Here is a 12796-nt window from a genome sequence, read left to right on the forward strand (position 1 = left end):
AAGTAGTTGTTAGTGCCTTTTTTGAACCATGGGCAAGAAATCCAAAATAACATTTGAGCAGCAGCAAATGTTGAACAGATAGATCATGCTAGCGTGTGCTCGAGAGACCACAGAAGCATATGATGTGTGAGAATGCAGATGAGATGTGATGTTACTATGGCACATTTGGTATTTCATGCGATATCCCATTTGGGCGAAAAAAAATGGAATAAATTTTACGCTGTGGAGCTTGTGTGTTTGTGAGCCTCAGCAGTCACCTTAAGGCTTGCAGAAGCCCTGCAGCAGTGCTTGCTGATGTGGGTGCACACCCACTTCACTCACCTTTCTGAATGGTCTGCTGCAGTTTATCCAAACTCTCCAATATTTGTTCACTTTCCACAGGTGCTTGGACATTCACCTTCAGCTAACCAGGTCGCTTTGCCATCATCACTGCACAGCTTCTTCTGTTTCACCTGTGGACCTGCTGTACTCAGCTGCAACAGGCTTTTTTTGCCTGCATCTCTCTTTGCTTCTTTCATGTGTTTCTTCAGCTCTGTCTCTGTTCTTTAATTTATTTATCAGGCAGGCTTTTCTCCAGAGGGGGAACAAAGCAGTCACCGCCTACCCTTGTCACTGTTGTAAAAAGAAAGATGGCAAAGGAGATAGGAAGTTGGGGAAGGGTCCAAATAAAATTTCCATTTGTCTGTGTGTTTTGAGGGAGTTTATCAATGCTTTCTGCTTGATTTCAGGATTAGGAAATAATATGTTTCTGTGTACTATAACTGCATGTGTCTGTATAACAGCCATAATATAAATAAGTATAAATACTGCTTAGCCAGAAAAAAGCCATTATACAACTACTTTTCATTTTTGTTGCACTGGAATTAACTATAATAACAATATAGAAAACTCACAGTATATGTAACTTACATAATACTCTTTCTTGACCCCTCTTAGTAAAAACTCATCTGAACTACTCTGTAATCATGTATTCAGTGATGTAGAACAGTCCTAGTATAAATGTAATTGTACCGGTGATTGTACCAAAATTGTTCATTTCAACATAGAAATAGAAATGGTATGGGAGTACTAATGTACTCTTTACTGTAGGAGATTTTATCTATTGATGTACAGTCTTGCATTTACGTATATCTATTTATGTGTAAACTGAACCTAAATTATGTTCACAGCCTCATCCTTCCCAGGCAATGCTGTTTTTCTTTTAAATGATCGTAAATACAATAACCTCATCAGTTGTTTCCCGCAAGAGAAATAAATGAAGAGGAGCAATATGGAAAATGTGGAAAACTTGAATGCAGAGTGTGACAAAAATCCAAGTGGAAATACATAGAGATTCAGATGTATTATTTGTTAAAAAGTATCAAGTGACTTGGAACAACCTCATTAACTTTTTGAATGCCTAGGACTAGTAATATTAGGAATAAGAATGAACAGTTAAATAGAAATTGCCCCAGCATTTTATTTGTAAGACCCATGAATTTTGAAAACACAGACTGTGTAGAAAAAGAAGGTGATATAATACTGCATTACTTTGCCACATTATTTAATGCGTATAAATCAGGATTTTCAGGGCTTTTCTCTCGCTGTACAATTTCTATGGTATTACATAAGTTTTGGAAATACAAAAAATCTCCAGTATGTCCTTGTAATCATTGTTATTGTAATGTTTTAATCTTTGTACCTTTGTAGGCCAAACCTAATGATCCCTAGTTGAATTAAGAGATGTTTGTGCAGTGATGTAATATGAGAGAAGTGTTAATTTATACTTGGAAGATGAGATAATATACATAACCTTTAGTCTGATTATTTTCCTGGAATGCTGGAAAAGGTTAAAATCATACCATTCACGACTTCTTTCTTAGGCAGTTACTAGCAAGGGGAAGAAGTGAAGAAAGGAATTACTCCTCTGTAACAGTTCTCGAGCAAGAAATCTTTATGTGGCAGGGAAGCGAGGGTTTCAGAGAAAGGAAATCTCCCTCTCCATTCCCCAGTTTGAATAGTGACAGAGCTGCACTGAAGAGCAAATATTTTTGATTCTGGAAGCTTCCAAGTTTCTCTAAATGGAAAGTTTCTTCAGAAAGTATTCCTAGAGTAAAGTGATATACTTATCTGGGTGCTGGAAAGCTACTGTGGAAAGACTGCATCCATAGGCTGCCTTTCGAGACACAGAAGGTGTTGCTTTTAGGCACCTTAAATGCAGAATGGAAATTGTGCCTAACCTGCTTAGCCACCTAAATTTCCTGCTGAAAACTTATTTTGGATGCGAAATTCTTCTGCTGTGTATGCATACAGAAGATGCTGTTGTCTGAGCTGCTCTCTATGCACTTTTCAGTAGCAAAGGTGTTTTGAGAGTTGCATGCTTTTGCCGTCTCTATCACAGTGCAGATGCCTTTATATGAGATGTTTGGGATTGCTCTGTGTGAGACAGTCCATTTTACCCCAGGGGACTTGTTTTCACTCACTCTAAACATCCTTTTACTATCAAAGAGGCAAGGGAAAACAACATACAAACAAACAAACAAAAAACAAACAAACAAAAAAAAACACCACCACCACCAACAACAAAACAACCACAAGATGAAAAGCTTACAGTGAAGAACAGAATGGTCATACTGAGTCACACTGAACGTTCACTCAGCCCAGTATCGTCTCTCAGTTAATGTCTGATAGGCCCTCGTGGCTTTAAATTAAACAGGTTTGTGGAGCTGGGAGATAGCCAAGGGCTTGCTTGTGCTGCCCTGTGTATCACCAGAATTGCAAAGCTTCTGGGTGTGGTACACTGTCCCTCTTATGGTGGGAAAATGAAAGAGACATGGGGGGATGCTCTGGAAAGGAGGATAACGTATATGATACTTCTCTACTAATGCTCTCCTAGGGCCAAAACTTTACCTCAGCTGGATGCAATTTCTTTGTATTTATTTAGCAGCCCTGTATAGAATTCTGTTTCATGATCTGTATACTAAAACTGGTTTGGTATAATAAAGAGGTAGGAAGAAAACTTGATAAATATGTTTTCCTGGTTACCTTTGGCAAAACCACAAATTTACACATGAACAGATAATTTGTAGAAAGACAGAGGCTAAAAGTTTTATTTTAAATACTTTTTTTGTTTGCTTCCTTTTTGTCTTATTTTTTCACTTAGCTTACTGTAATACGCTGAGCTATGCCTGCTTACTATTTGGCTCCATGCAGATGCAAAGAAGATAGGAGCAAACGAGAATAAATCCCTTGTCCCTCTGCCTGTGCGGGGCTGGGGCATGTTTAGCACCCCTCAGTGCTTTCCCACACAGTTTGAGGCAGCTTCTAAGCTCCAGCAGCAGCAAGTTGGCACAAGGACCCTGACTTCTCCCAGCAGCTCTTTTGGGGCAGAGAAGAAAGCAGGGAGCACTTCCATGGACCACCTTTCAGAAAGGCAATTTGCTGTTTCTCTTCCAAAGAAGAAAGATGGAAAGGACAGGATCAGCAGGGATTAATTTTGTCTTTTGGCAATGTCAGTGGAGAGGTCCTAGGCTAATATTAATGGTGGCCTCTCCATGGTAGTGGTGAGGCACTTTGGCAAGAATTTTCTTTAAGGGATTTCAAGTACAATTCCGTTGCCTGTGTTATAATTACTGTTTTGACAAGACACAGAAGTTTGGTCTCTAGAGTTATTGGTTTGGCATCTCTTTTGACTATTAAAAGTGCAGTGCTATATTATTATTTTCTTTCAACAAATTGAATGCTGGATACTTCCTGGATTCCTCATTGGGTGGTTGCTTAAGGCTCGGATTTATCCTTTTAATTTTGGTTTCTATTAGTAAGTCTCTTTTGGACTACCATGTACTTATTTGGCTTTGTACTTACAATGAACTTCTCAAGTTCAGTATCTCATATTTTTCAGGTTTTGTTGTAAATGAAATACAGGATTGTCACAAATAGATGGAAAATTTGATCCACTAAGGGAATACAATTTAATTCTGCAAATCAGATAAGCCTGTTTTGCAAAGTATTTTAATGACTCTTTTTAAGAAATATCATGAGTTGGAGCATGGTTTCACCAAGAGAAATCTTGTTCTAATGTAATAGTTTAATTACTTTAATGTCTTTCAAGGTTAAAGACTTAACCTGAAGGCTGCTGTAGCATTCAGTAGTGAAGAAAGGAAATTTCTTCACTGTGAGAATTGAGATGTATATTATGCATGCCATATAATTCTCTCCCATGCTTCCCACACTGATGCCTGATAGCTCATGAAGCATTTGCAGCATTGTTTTTTTCACCAGTGGAGTGAGGAGTTTGATTATGCCCCACTTTGAGAGGCTGTGGACACATGATGAACAAAACTTCTTGCTGTTTGTGTAGGTGGGGCTGAGGCCAGGAGGACCTTATTAATGTTTTTTGCTTTCTTGTTCTGCTTTTTTTTTTTTTTCTTCTGGGACTTTTGTTTTGCATAGTTTTAGGACAACTTGATGAGAGCTGACCATCAGGATTGTACGAGGGCTGTGCTGTTAATTTCTGCCTGTTGTTTAAAATATATGAAATGAATGAAAGGAGCAAGGAGAACACAGTACTGAAAAAAATCAGGGGACAACATATTTCTGTTTGGTGTGTGACTGGGACACACCACAGCACATCTCCAATAATTTTCCTTTTCTTATGTCTAGTTCCCCCGTAACATCCCTCATCTATCTGCAGGGATTTTGACAAAAGCTTTCCCTCTGCTCCTAAACCAGACTCCCTGACCATCCCTGTACACTAGGACAGCCAGTAATTACTGGATGTAGGAATAGAGGGTATTTTGAGCAAGTTTGCTGATGACACCAAACTTGGAGGAGTTGTGGACTCAAATGAGGGCGTAAAGGCCTTGCAGAGGGATCTGGACAGGTTGGAGAGCTGGGCGATCACCAACCGCATGAAGTTCAATAAGAGCAAGTGCCGGGTCCTGCACCTGGGACAGGGAAACCCTGGCTGCAGGGAGCACATACAAGTCATGTATTACGGGGAGTGTCTTGTTAAAATCATTTTGTAGATTGAGTGTGCTGTTTTATTTTCAAAGAGGTGAAATATTAGCAATCATTGTACTGTTTTTGGTCAAGACTGATACATTGAAGTTCCTTCTTTTTTATTGCTGTAGTATCATCTTCCTTTTGCATAAATTTTGTGTATTTTATGTAAGTAACCATTTAAACAACCACAGAGATGATAAATAACAGAGATTTGCTATTGTGCTGTTGGGATACTGTTGTTGTGATACTCATTCTTCTTTTTCAAAGCTGTTCCATAGTATTTTTTTTAGACATTTTTCTGTTGGGGTATCAGTGGGAGGAATTTGTGGGATTCTGTAGTTCTTTGGGGCCAACACTGTGTTGTTTTGATACGTATCAATGCACAGTAAAGTAGTCTGTTTTTTGTTGATTTTTTAAATTTCAGTTATAGGCTAATATTTTTCTGATAAAGAGTGCAGTTGTGTTTCTTGGTGACCTGCTAGTCAAATTCCCACATAGATTTCATTTCATATGTTCTTTTTTGGTATTGCTCAATTTGGTGCATTTTACCCTTCGGTAAATGTGTGCTGCTGAAAAGGCTGAAAGTGATTTTAAAATTATGAAATTTACGAATCATCAAGTCTGAAAAATGTAAATTGTCCACTTATACTATAGGAGGCATGTAATACATGAGAAAATCTTAGTATTTATACATGCAATTCATAGTTTAAACAGATCCTTTTTCCAATATTTGGGACAAGAACTTGCTACTTAATCTATTTAAATGAAGTTGACATCCCAGTATTTGTATAGCATCATTGGAACAGCGCATCGTATATCCTATCCCATAGATCCCAAAGTACATCTGGTTTCTCACTCGTTCTATTGTAAGGTAATATGGAAAACAAAGTATGGTGTTACATTGCAATTATCCATGATCTGAATGTGATATTTAATAGTATAATCATGTTTTTTGCATTATTATTTTTTGGGGGGGTTATACTAGGTATCGGTTGCATCTCCTGGAAACTGATTTTTGTACATTCCCTGAGATTGTCGATATTTTTTTATCTTAATGGAATGAATGCTTTATAAGCAGTGGGAAAAGCAAAGAAGCTGACCAAAAATCCAGATGATTACTTACTTCCATTTACTTATTTCTTCTCCTAAGAGGCACTTGCATTAGGTATGCTGAATCTTGTTTTGGTGCATATTTAGAGAACAGTATTTTCCAGCATACAGAAGTTTCAGAACACACCTTGCCTACCCTGAAGAGTTCAAAATTAAAGATGGGCTATACAAAAAGTGCAAATGCGAGCAACTTTCATCCTCCCTCCAATATAAAGATGTTTAATTTTGTTATGTAATAAATATTTTCACATATATTTGACTGCTTAGGTGAAAGCGTAGGTCAGTTTGATGTAGGCATAAGTAAATGCTTATGACTAGAAGAAAAAGATGTGAAAAGGGAAGGGAATGTATTTAGAAAAAAATCATTTTGCACTGAAGGATGAGAAGATGATATGAAAGTTCTTTTTTTTTTTTCTTTCTCTGAAATATATCACTAACACAGTATTCCAGAAATGTATCTTTTCCCATTATGATTTTTTTATACAATAAATAATAAGTTAAAAATGTGACTTAATTTAGGTAAATATGTTAAATAATACTTATGACAGCAACATGAGACTAAAATTGCAGGTTTGCTTTTTTGAATTATGTCCTTTTGGAGGTGTTGTTCACAGACCATGATACCAAAGGAGATGATATAAACAGAATTAAAACAATATAAAATTGAAGATGCATATAATTTATATAACCCTGGGGTTTATGGGACATAATGGATAATGTCATCAGAGGGCGATAGCAGGTGGGCAAGTGTAGCTGTTATTGATAACATAACCTCCTCATGTATGTATCTTGAAGGAGGTATACATACAATATATATATGTATCTGCCTTCTGTGAAAACTGAGCTTCCACGGAACTCCATTTTGGGCTTGCGTGCCTGATGCTTTTTGGGTCTGAGGTCCATTGCAGGCTGGCTTCATGACTGAGTCTGCAGATTTGATTCAAAGCTGTTCCTCATGCACAGGTTTTAAAACAAATAAATTTGGATTTATTTAGGTTTGTAATATAATGGCACTGTATTTCTCTTTATTTCTTCCCTTTCCAGTTTAATCTCAAGATTTTGAAAATACAATACACATGGCACAGATCATAAAACTTTTTCAGACACTGTTAATTCTGATACTTCATGTTTACATCTCAGCTGAAGATGGAGAAACAAGAGCAAGTAAGTCTTAATTTTTGTATTTCAGGTAAAGGCAATTTCAAAGCATGCCTTATATTTCTAATATGCATGTTCAGATCCACATGCACAAAATACAAAATAATATATGGTGGAGATTTCAGCAAAGCACTGAGTCCAGTGCTATCCAAAGTCCCTTCCAGCCTAAACTACACAGTGATTCGTGTCCCTGGACCTGGCTATTTATCTTCTCTCTTGTACTCTGAAAAGTGACGCTGTGCTCACCACTTGAACCTTCTCCCAGTGTCTTTTCTCTTTGCCATCACCTATGCTGCAAAAGCATCTGGCTGTGGCCACTTGCTTTCAAGAAAGGTGAAGTCTTGACTTGATGAGAAGTTTCTGTAGACATAAGTCAGGACAAGGCAAAACTCTTCTTCATAGTGTGGAGCTCCAGCCTTTCATGAAACAGAAGGCACAATTATACACAGCAACTCCCATGACTCCACATACCATGGGATCAGATTAATTTCTCCTGCTTTGGGCCACCTCTTTGGCACCTTGTGTATCCATTATCTCAGATCCTTTCACAGTGGATGGGAGGTAGCTCTCCCCTCCAGACAGTTATTCCCTCCATCTGAGGATGTGCATGTAAAATACTGACACACAGAAACACTTGTCTGTGGCCTGTAGTTGGCAATTTGATCTAAAAGCTCTGTTTATGAGTGGCTACAGCTAGAGGTGCTGAATCCATGCCACATCATCATGCAGTTATGATGACATTTCTAAGAAGAGTGCATTGTATTTGCTAAATGAATAGGTGATTTGTATTCTGGAGCTTGATTTCTTCACTGATCATTTTTATTCTAATAAAATCAGAATACAATATTAGCAATGTTCAGTTGAGACTCGGGACTTTATAATAACTAATTTTGTAAGTGGCAAGTAATAGTTTCAGATGTGCATTAGAACATATTTGTAGAAGGAGTGGATATTACTACCGAATTCTGCAGCATGCAGACTATAGCCTTCCTCTTCAGTGTGTTTGACTTGTGTTGTGGCTTAGCCCCAGCAGGCAGCTCAGCCCCATACAGATGCTCGCTCAGTCTCCCAAGGTGGGATGGGGGAGAGAATTGGAAAAGTAAAAGTGTGAGAACTCAAGGGTTGAGACAAAGGCAGTTCACTAGGTAAAGCAAAAGCTGTGCACCTAAGCAAAGCAAACCAAGGAATTCATTTGCTACTTCCATCGGCATGCAGGTGTTGAGCCACTTCCAGGAGAGCAGGGTCTATCACATGTCATAGTTCCTTGGGAAGACAAACATCATCACTCCAAACGTCCACCCCTCCTTCTTTCCCCCAGCTGTTATTGCTGAGCATGACACCACATGGTGTGGGACATCCCTTTGGCCAGCACGGGCCAGCTGTCCTGGCTGTGTCCCCTCCCAGCTCCTGGTGCACCTCCAGCCTCCTTGCTGGCAGGGCAGCACTAGGAGATGGAAAGTCCTTGGCTCTGTGTGAACACTGCTCTGCAACAACTAAAAGCATTGGTGTTTTATCACCACTATTTTCATCAAAAATCCAAAACACAGCACCGTGTGAGCTTCTATGAAGAAAATTAACTTTATCCCAGCCAAAACCATAACATTTTGCTAACAAAAACGAGTTCTTATGTTGACCAATCTCTGCAGACAAAGAGATACGGAGAAAAAAAAAATGTATTCCTCTCTGCTGATTGCATGAAATACAATTGGCAGCTAAGGAACTGAATTCCAGAATATTTCATAGTCGTTTCTGGTGATAATGTAAAAAACAGAAAATGGTATGGTTTTCAGATATGAAGTTGGATCCGTGTGATTTACAGAAACAATCTTGTTTTCTCTAACAAAGTCAGCTGATTGGTTTTGTGTTCTTTTATTTTATTTTTAATGGAATGTATTTATTGATATAGATTCTAATACAAACACTATTGAAATGAAAAAAAAAATCCTGTGGAAGAGAAGAGTGGATGCGTTCACTAAAATATTTGTTTGATATGTGTTCTTTTTAGGTTGCAGAACTGCTCCGGCTGATTTAGTCTTCATCTTAGATGGCTCTTACAGTGTTGGCCCAGAAAACTTTGAAATAATCAAAAGATGGCTTGTCAATATTACAAGAAATTTTGACATTGGACCAAAGTTTATCCAAGTTGGAGTTGTCCAGTACAGTGATTACCCTGTACTTGAAATCCCCCTAGGAACACATGAATCCACTGAAAACCTCATCAGGGAAATGGAATCCATACACTACCTGGGAGGAAATACAAGAACAGGAAGAGCTATTCAGTTTGCCTATGACCATCTTTTTGCGAAATCTTCAAGATTTTTAACAAAAATAGCCGTTGTTCTCACTGATGGGAAGTCCCAAGATGAAGTCAAAGATATAGCAGCAGAAGCAAGGAAAAATAAAATCACTCTGTTTGCAATTGGTGTTGGTTCAGAGATTGAGGAAGATGAACTTAAAGCTATTGCTAACAAGCCTTCATCAACTTATGTATTTTATGTTGAAGATTATATTGCAATATCAAGAATTAAAGAAGTTATAAAGCAGAAACTCTGTGAAGGTGAGTGATCATAAAATGTTTTAGAAGGTGTGCAGAATGGTCTTCTGTACCCATCTTCCTTTAGTTCACAAGCAGAATTCATGATTAGTGTAGTGTAAGGCACTTGATAAACTATACTATGATCCTCCTTTATTTTGATATTGTTTGCTGAAATCCCTCCCAAAATGTTATTTTCTGCATTAAACAAAGAGATATACTTCAGAAAGATGCAGTATGTTAGCCCAGTGTGTGCTTAATTTTACTCTGTGGGATTTTGCCCTAAGCATCAAAATTTTCGCATTGATAGACTTTGGAAACCCTAAAATAGTTGAGCAATTCTCAGAGTGCTGAGACCGTAGGGCTTTCTTTATTCCTTTTCCTAGGTTCAGCTGATACTAATCTGCAATTCAGCATTTCTTCCTGACAGTTGAGAGGATAGCCTATTATTACAAACAGGAGTTCTTCCTCTAGCATGTGTTGAAAAACCCAGAAGAGAGACACTTGGCAAAAGTGCTTGGAATTGTAACAAGCTGTTACGATCTTTTTAAAAAGGATTTTATAGAAGAATTAGCCAAGACCAACACTGTAAAATAACTTTTCAGTTTTAGAATGCTAGCAGTGTTATTGCATTGAGTTTTCTGATAACTTTGTAAAACAATGGCTTTCCTGAATATCTTAAAAAAAAAAAAGCTTGCAAATGTCTTCTAAACTATATCATTCAGAAGGACTGTATTATACAGCGAGTATGCATCAATGCTGTGTTGTACGTTTTATTACTAATAATTGATGGAAGTCGTATTTCAGTTGTACCATATTCCTGTACTTAATTAAGTGAAAAATAGCTTTCATTTGTTCTCTCTTTGAGTACTGACTTCACTGAAAGAAATATGGCAATATTTATGTTGAGGTTAATAGTGTTTATTTCTTGATAACATTATGAAAATCATAATAATTCCATGTGGCTGATGTAAAGTAAGGTAAAGTCTGTCAAAAAGTTTAATCAGCTAAGCGCAGCTAAATTCTTTAATAAAACTTCATACAGGGACAAATTTCCCAAAATAAACACAATATTTTCCTTTAATAGACTTCAGATAAAGTGACATTTTATCAAGATGTATTTCCTGCTTTCAGAACTAAGTTTAGGGACATGGTTTAGTGGTGGGCTTGCAAGTTAGGTGGATGGTTTGACTTGATGATCTTAAAGATCTTTTCCAACCTAAATTATTGTATTATTTTATGTTTACTAGTATCCTTTAAAATTCAAGCAAGACATTTGACTCAACTCTTACATGCAAAATACTTTAACTTGTTTTAAGTGTTTTACTGTTTTATTTCAAGTGCCCCTTTCTTTCTATGCCCTTACGTCATACTCTTCCCTCACATTCAGAGATGCCTCATAAGAATAGTGATCAGTGCCAGCTGGCAGCTTTGTTTCTAACTGCAGTATTTTTAACAGGTGAACTCAAAGACTAGCAAACCGGAGATTTTATATCTGAGTGGTAGATTATTTTATTCATGTTGTTAAGATCCGTTTTGATTCTGGGAGAGGAAGTTTACCCCTTACTCCATAAGGGTAAAGCAGCAATTATTTGACTGTGATCAACCACATGAAACTTCCTCAAAGTTAAATTCTGACTTAATCATCTGTATTGTAATGTTGAAAAAAATGCTAGCCTTTACTCTTCGGAGTTTTTAGGTTTGTTATTTAATGAACGTAGATATAAGACCATAGGGGCAGTGTTTACTTTTTGGAAAAAGAAGGATGAAGCTTTGTGGCTTACTAGCAAGTAGTGCTGATATGAGCCTTGCAGATGGAAGGCTGTTGTGCATCTTTTGGGAACTTCAGTGTTTGTTTTAGAGTAGGCAGTGTGAAAACAGCTGCTGAATACGTCTTCCAGAAAGATGAACAAGGAACTCCTGACAAAACGGAAACATAAACAGGAGGTGTACAGGAGGTGGAAGCAGGGACAAGCCACTTGGGATGAATATGGGAATATCTGTCAGAACGTGCAGAAATGCAACAAGGAAGGCCAAGGCCAATTTGGAATTAAATCTGGCTAGGGATGTCAAGGACAACAAGAAGGACTTCTTCAAATACATCAACAAAAAAAACAGGAAAATGTGGCCCCTCTACTGAATGGAGAAGGGACCCTGTCAACAGTGGATGCAGAGAAGCTAGAGGTGCTGAATGCCTTCTTTACTGTGGAGGCCAGCCCTCCAGAATACCTAACCCAGGAGACCAGGGAGAAGGTCTGGACAGAGGAGGACTTTCCCTTGGTTGAGGAGAATCAGATTAGAGATCATTTAGGCAAACTTGACATTCACAAATCCAGGGGTCCTGATGGGATGCATCCTTGAGTGCTGAGGGAGCTGGTGGTATCATTGCTAGGCCACTCTTGATCATCTTTGAAATGTCATGGCTAATCAGGAGAGGTACCAGAGGGCTGGAAGAAAGTAAATGCAACTACAGTCTTCGAAAACGGCAAGAGGGAGGACACAGGGAAGTACTTGCCAGTCAGTCTTACCTCAGTCCCTGGAGACATGATAGAATAGCTCATCCTGGAGGCCATCTCTAAACATGTGGAAGACAAGAAGGTGATCAGGAGTAGTCAACATAGATTCACCAAAGGCAAGTCATGCTTAACCAACTCAATTGCTATGGTGGAATGACTGACTGGATAAATGAAGGGAAAGCAGTGGGATGTTGTTTGCCTGGACTTCACCAAGGCTTTTGATCCTGTCTTTCCATGATCATGTTTCCTGTGATCTCACAGGCAAGCTCAGGAAGTGTGGGCTGGATGAGTGGAAAGTGAGGTGGATTGAGAACTGGATGAATGGCAGGACTGAGAGGGTGGTGTGTAGTGGCACAGAGTCTAGTTGGAGATCTGTAGCTATTGGTGTCCCCTCTGGGTCAGTAGGTCCAGTATTGTTTAACTAATTCATCAGTGACTTGGATGAAGGGATAGAGTGCCTCCTCACCAAGTTTGCTGGTGATACAAAACTGGAAGG

At 38.3% G+C, this 12796-nt stretch overlaps 1 protein-coding gene across 1 annotated transcript in view; it reads left to right on the top strand.

Annotated features, from left to right (window-relative positions):
* Positions 1 to 12796, top strand: part of COL21A1 (collagen type XXI alpha 1 chain) — a 116654-nt gene that overhangs the window by 24085 nt on the left and 79773 nt on the right. Inside the window, exons 2-3 of the mRNA XM_082755653.1 lie at positions 7138 to 7257; positions 9257 to 9808. Coding sequence (XP_082611779.1) covers positions 7170 to 7257; positions 9257 to 9808 — 640 coding nt within the window. The 5' untranslated portion in view covers positions 7138 to 7169. The remainder of the gene's footprint in view (positions 1 to 7137; positions 7258 to 9256; positions 9809 to 12796) is intronic.

Source organism: Aythya marila (genome assembly GCF_965140915.1).
Source record: "Aythya marila genome assembly, chromosome: 3".
NCBI classification, from domain to species: Eukaryota; Metazoa; Chordata; class Aves; order Anseriformes; family Anatidae; genus Aythya; species Aythya marila.